This window comes from Corylus avellana, chromosome ca4 (assembly GCF_901000735.1).
Source record: "Corylus avellana chromosome ca4, CavTom2PMs-1.0".
Classification (NCBI taxonomy): Eukaryota; Viridiplantae; Streptophyta; class Magnoliopsida; order Fagales; family Betulaceae; genus Corylus; species Corylus avellana.
Genome location: NC_081544.1, coordinates 7,418,995 through 7,425,636, shown reverse-complemented (window position 1 = coordinate 7,425,636; position 6,642 = coordinate 7,418,995). Strand labels below are relative to the sequence as shown.

The following is a 6,642-nucleotide window of genomic DNA, read 5'->3' as shown; positions in this document are numbered from 1 at the left end:
TATATATATATATAGTATGGAAGAACTTAAAGTATATATATATAAAGGAGTACTACTAAATAAAATAAATTTTGAAAATTTTATGAGAAAATATACCTAAATACCTAAGTAAGTTCATTCTCAATTGATTAGCAAGCCAACTCATAATAGTAGTAGAATGTTTTGTTGTGACGTGTATGAGGGTAGTAATGTGTCTGTATTTCCTTCAGGAGATTAGTTAGCAGTCAGAGGAAAATTTTACTGCAGTCAAGAGGTAAGTGAATTTATTATCCCTTCCATAAAAATTATCATGTCATGCTATTTATGCAATTTTGTTTTCAATTGCAAATGATTATTTTGTTTATATTATGGAATTTTGCTACATGCATGACAAGTTTGAGAAAAGGAAATATTGTGAAAATAGTGATGTTTATAAAGAGAATTTTGAGACAATGATCATAAACCCTCCTACATGTTGCCCTAGAGAAGTACAAGCAATGAGAAAATAATGTTATAAAATGAGGGCACATGTAGGGAGGAGTGTATTTTTGGCCCAAGAGAAACAAGCGAAAAGCTCGGTACCGATGCTAAGGATGGAGGCACAACCGCTGAAGGAGGCTCTGCCAGAAGGTGGTTCCATCATAGTTTTATTTTTGCCATGCTGAGTGCACCCAGAGTTAATCGGCTGGCCAAGGGACGGGGCTGCGGCCACAGTATCTCATCCCAGGTCGCAAGGACCGCGCAACCCTAGTATATGGGGGTAACAGTATACATGGGCCCTAGTATGAGATAAAGACTATCATAAATTTTATTGATGAAAATATATTTTATTTGCTTTCTGTTTTCTTTAAAAATATACTGGGAACATATGTAGTTATGAGTTCCATTTTTCAAAACGGGACAAGGAGTAAAACTGCTCATGGTTGTGGATTTCACTTACTGGGCCCCCTTTGGGCTCATCAGTTTTTATTTCTTGTTTCAGGTGGTGACCAGGCTGCACTAGGAGGCCGGAATGGGGGCGGGCGTGTTTAGGATTTCTTATAATTTCATATTAGTCAAGTTAATAAGTGCGTTGGCACAGTTTTCTTTCAGAAATTGATAGATTTATTTTAATAAGGATCTCTATCTCGTTGTGAGACATATTTCTGTTAAACAAGAATATTTCAGTTTAGTTATTATTTTTAGACATGATATTCTAGACTTTCATGCATTCATTGTTATACTAGTATTATTTAGTTTATAAACCTTATGGATCTTTGCGAGTAAGAAAATCATTAACAAACCTAACCCTAACGGGCTGGGGATGTTACAATCCCTCTACCACTACATTTGATGTTGGTGCAAATAAAGTCAGTGCATATGGAGCTCCTTGAAGTTATTGTGACTTGTGTGGTGTGGTATTTTTTGTGAGGTTGTAATTCACAAGATATTTTTTGTGATTTGTATTGTGTGGTATTTTTTGTGAGGTTGTAATACACAAGATATTTTTGTGGGGTTGTATGTGGTTCTTTGTGGCATCCCTCTCTGCCGTCAGAGTACAAGAATTCTGAATGTATATATTATGCAGATTTTGATGATGGTCAATGCAATATGAAAGTTCATGATAACCCAGAAATTTTGGGTTAATTCCCAACAATTGTTCACTTTGGTATTGTTGAACTGGTCCAAGTTTTGGCCAAAACTGTTGTGGCATGTATGGTTGGTAGTGAATCAGAGCTTCAATGTCTCTTTTGTCCACTAAATAATTTGGCACTAAAACCAGATCCAAAAAATATCGAATTTATGCAAACTTTTGCCCCTTTTTTATATGTACCGAAACTAGTTTTAACCATTCAAATGTCTTTAGAACTAGATTATAATTTCCTGCATGATCTTAATATTGATTGTTGTGGTTTTTTTTTTTTTTTTTCCGGTGAGAAGGAAAATTTTACACAAATTTTGCCGTAAAGTTCCTTTTTTTTTTTTTTTTTTTTTTTTGAGAAAAATGACGAAGCTTTCATAGAGAAACAAAACAAGACAGAGCAAAAGAGCTCTAAGAGTACAATCAAGACAGAGTATTCGTCTTTGTGAAAACAATCAATTCAATACTCGGCCAGTTCCTTTTACAAAAGCAAAAATTTTGCCTCGACCAAACCAGATTTTTTTTCTTCACAGCCAGTGAGGAGAGAGATGGATCACCGGAGAGAGGAACCGGCGTTGGGCTGGAGAGAGAGAGAGAGAGAGAGAGAGAGAGAGATGGAGTACTGGAGAGGTCTAGCATTTGCTTTGGCGTCGGGCTGGTCTCCGGCGTCTTCTTGGGCGTCGGGCTGGGCTACGGCGTCTTCTCTGACGTCTTCATGGCAAGACGTCTGCTGCAGCTGGAGAGGGATGGAGGAGGGGGAGAGATCAGAGAGAGAGAAAGGAAGGGTCTGCGCCGCTAGAGAGAGAGAGAGAGAAAGAGAGAGAGGGATGGAGAGGGAAAAATGAGGAATTTTGTGATTTTGAGAGAAAGAGCTTTTCATCCGGTGTTTTGCATCTTATTTTAGTTGGTGTAATAATCCTAGCTGTCAAATGCTTATTGGTGGGCAGAAAGGAGGTGGTGTAACTCCTTATAGAAGTTATCCTCATTATAGAAGTTATCCTCTAATTTTTTGAAGCTTTTGTATGTGAACTACTTGTTATTATACGTCGTCGTTCCATTTTGATTAACCTAAACAATATAACCCAAAGTCCACGATGTGTAGAATTAAGTAGTTATGAGCTTCCCATTTTTTATATAAATCAAAAATATAACTTGATCATCATGTGGCAATGAAAATTAGCCTTTAGATTAGTATATATATATATATATATATATATATATATAAAATAAATAAATAAATAAAAAGACTAATTTTTATTAACATATTATCTCAAATGTATGATATTCGTATAGCATTCTACTAAAAATAAAAATTTTAAAATCAACATGATTAATATAAATGATAACGCTATACTTTGTTTGACTGAAGAGGAACATAGAAATTCATGAAAAAATGGAGCCCCATGCTCTCCGATATGGCTTACCAAACCAACAAAAGTTAAAGGAAACCTTAATCACCATCACTAGAAGCCATCAATAAATAGTGATGTTAATTACTGAATAGACTGTTATAGTAAAAATTAGTCAATTAGAATTTATTTAAAAGAAAACAAGAGTAATTTTTTTATGGTCGAAATATTTATTCTTTTTGAACCGGCAATCATTAATAACTGACATATTTAGTTCTTGTTAAATCTAATTTCATGTAATAATGATCACGTCTTTAATGTCGTGGGTGCTTCTTGCACAATAGCCATCTCAAATGCTATTATTATCTCTATTTATTTCATAGTCAATATTTCGTTTTATTATATTTAACCGTGTGTATAGTTCTATATTATTTAAAGTTTTTAAATAGTGTGACACATACATATTTACCGTATGACAATGCATATACATACGGTTAGATACATTAAAATAAAATTTTGAACATAAAATAATTCTTCTCCATTTGTGTCCAAATGCCACGTCATTTGAAAGTTGATGATTTGTGTCCCACGTGTGACGTTTACATGCATGTCAGCCCCAAAAGTGTGATTGAATCACAAGGGTTAACCGAGGTTTTATTATGAAAATTGATGTTTAAAGTAGTTAAAGCCACAGCCAGAGATGGTACATGACCATGTGGAATGCATCAAATCTGAGTGGAGGTGAGTTCCATTCGAAGAGCTTCTGGACCTGATTTTATTAAAATACTAATTAAATTAATCATAAATATAAACTTTAATTTGGGATATATAAATTGTTTTACCTTGAGTAAGTTGTTTTGCAATGTGGAGAAATCTGCATCTCGTATGCCATTAAGAATGTGCTTAACCTTGTACACATCTTTCTCGTCCAGTACTATTGAAAATTTATTCCAGTGAAGAATATCATTGAATGGAAAATCCGTGTAGCTTGTAAAAATAACTGCAAAACGACACATAAAAGCTTCATTAGATAGAGAGTTTATTAAACTGTTAATGTTGTTTGGTGTTTGATTTGGAAAAGTGCTTGATGTTATATGAAGCTAATTAAAATCATTTTCAGAATTTTGTGACTATTTTATGTTTTGGGTTGTTTGATAATATTTTTGTTCGAAAATTAAAAACAAAAAACATAAGAAAAACATCAAAGTCCCCGATATTGGGCTACAACAAAATCGATAGCACTATATCTCTTAAAAGTCATTTGGCATGCTTTGTTTATGTTTGAAAAAAAATTAATGTTATTTAGTAGACTATTATACTAAAATCATGTAACTGAGATTACATGGTAATAAAAATCAACTTATAATTTTATTTATTTATTATTTTTTTTTTTAAGTATTGATCTAATGGCTAAATTTCACCGTCACATCATTAAATTATATGGTAGTTGTGTAACAGTAAATTTGATTTATAGAGAGAGAAAAAAATTACCAGGAACACATCCATAACGGATGGAGTCTGCTATGAAGGCAGTATTGGGCGGGAATCCAAGAGGGCATATGCAGAACTTTGTCTTGTGAATTTTGTCATCAACTAGCAGGTATCCTTCAGCAGTATCATTCCACACACGTTTAGATTCACCCTTCCACAGACGTTCCATAGTGGGTGCCCTGCAACATTCAAAGAGACACCAAAGTTTCTATTGAAATCGTTAAATTACCAATTATTTTAAAAGTTTAAGTTGATAGTAAGAGATTTACTTTAACATTTTCCCTCATGTACATGTAGGTTCAAACTCCCTTTTTATAGGGGGGGCCCAACACGTGAAATGGTTAGGTTCGTTACAAGATTTGGAAATTAAATTGGGTTTTATTTTATGGGAAATATAAATCAATCAATGCATGGGTCCAGTGGAATCTGCACCTACTTGTTATTATACGTCGTCGTCCCATGTTGATTAACCTAAACAATATGTTAATATAATCCAAAGCCCCAGATGCTCCCTGAGTTCAGCTGTGATGACATAAATGATATGATGTGAACTTCCCACTTTTTGATATTGATTTGGGTATTATGTGAGTGATGCTATTTAATTAGGGTTCTTCTATTCTCTATAAATAGGCCTCTAGCCATTGAAGAAATATATATAGCTACCTAGAGCAAAAATTCAGTAAATATTTTTTATCTTGTCTTAGAAAGCTTTTTACCTTTATTGAACTCAAATCATTCTTATTTTATGTGATTATGAGGATGATGATTATACAATAGCTTGAATTGACATATGATCAAGAGGGTTAGATAGGCCATCCCTAGGGAAGACGGATCGTACTACACCATATTTTAGTGTAATTTAGGTAGACAGTCTCTGCCAACCTAAGATGAGTTATACTTATTCCTTGATTGTATGTATCCTCTTAAAGAATTAGATAATTCATACCTAGAGAAGACGAATCATACCGCATCTTAGTGGTTAGGTGAACGGTCCGTGCCAACCAAAGATGGATTATACTTGTTCCTTAATATGGTAATTTCTTGTTTAATTTTATCATACATAGAATGAATTTCTCTAATTAAATATGGTTAACCATTGTTTAATTTTATCATGCATATAATGAATTTCTCCAATTAAATATGGTTAACCATTGATGTGCGAATAACAATGAAGTCAATACCCTACTCTCTCTGTCTCTCTGTCTCTCTGTCTATTTTAATTCAATTATCTTTTGTGTTTATTTTATGCACTTTAGTCACAAACAAAATCACAAATCTTTTCTTAAGTTACTTTTAACCTTGCAAAACTTGATAACAATTCTTATGCAGTTCTTAAGGTTCAACACCCTTAATATAACCCTATTGTATGAGGATTTATACTATTGTGAGTGGTAATTGATATTATTTTGCTTTAAAAAAACCACATCACTCACTACCTAGGTTTTGGGCTGTGAAGGGTTGAGACTGGGAGGATTCACCATTAGAATTACCAGATGCACCAAAAGCAGTAGGGAGAAGCTTAATTAGAGAAGATGTTTTCCTTGAGAGAGATTTTGTATTTTTCTGGGAAGCTTTCTTCAGGGGAGCTTGGTAGCTTTGATTCTTGTGGCCAATTCTCCCACAAATAGTGTAGTAGATGTCTAACCTTTCATACTTCAGATAAATCCAAGTTGGCTCACTTCCTTCTCTACGAAAAGGGAAACCTGGTTTCAAGGGCTCATGCACATCAATTTCCACAAGTAATCTGAGATGGCTTCTGAAAGTTAATCGAGCTTCACTAGCATCTTCCACCTTGATAAAATTTTCCAAGCCTTTTCCAAAGGAAATTGATTTCCTCAGAGACATGTTGACTAGAGGAAGGCCATGAACTTAGATTCAAAAAGGAAACTTTTTGATAGTTAACTCCCCCATTGTAGCCATTGGGGACCATTGCTGAAGGGTGAGCAGTGAGCCATTGACATTTCCAGTAACTTGCTTGTGGATTTTGTCAATATGATCTTGCTTGTTGAATTTGAACAAGAACTTGTTTGGACCAAGGACAACAAAGTCCTAAGCTTTGATAAGGGTTGCGTTGACAGACTGATTATTGTGAGTTTTTTGTGAGATGATATGCCCTACTGGGGGCAAACATTCATCAATAACAATTTTCAGAGGTGAGAGTTTCTATTTGGGAGGAGGGGTATTTCCAAGAGAGGGCCTCCA

The 6,642-nt window shown here is 34.3% G+C and overlaps 1 protein-coding gene across 1 annotated transcript in view; it reads right to left on the bottom strand.

Moving 5' to 3' along the window:
• Positions 1–3,631: 3,631 nt before the first annotated feature.
• The window catches only part of LOC132177979 (probable glycosyltransferase At5g03795), a 9,998-nt gene continuing 6,987 nt past the window's right edge, over positions 3,632–6,642 (bottom strand). Inside the window, exons 4-6 of the mRNA XM_059590450.1 lie at positions 4,441–4,619; positions 3,792–3,949; positions 3,632–3,718 (exon numbers count right to left, since the gene is read on the bottom strand). Coding sequence (XP_059446433.1) covers positions 3,632–3,718; positions 3,792–3,949; positions 4,441–4,619 — 424 coding nt within the window. The remainder of the gene's footprint in view (positions 3,719–3,791; positions 3,950–4,440; positions 4,620–6,642) is intronic.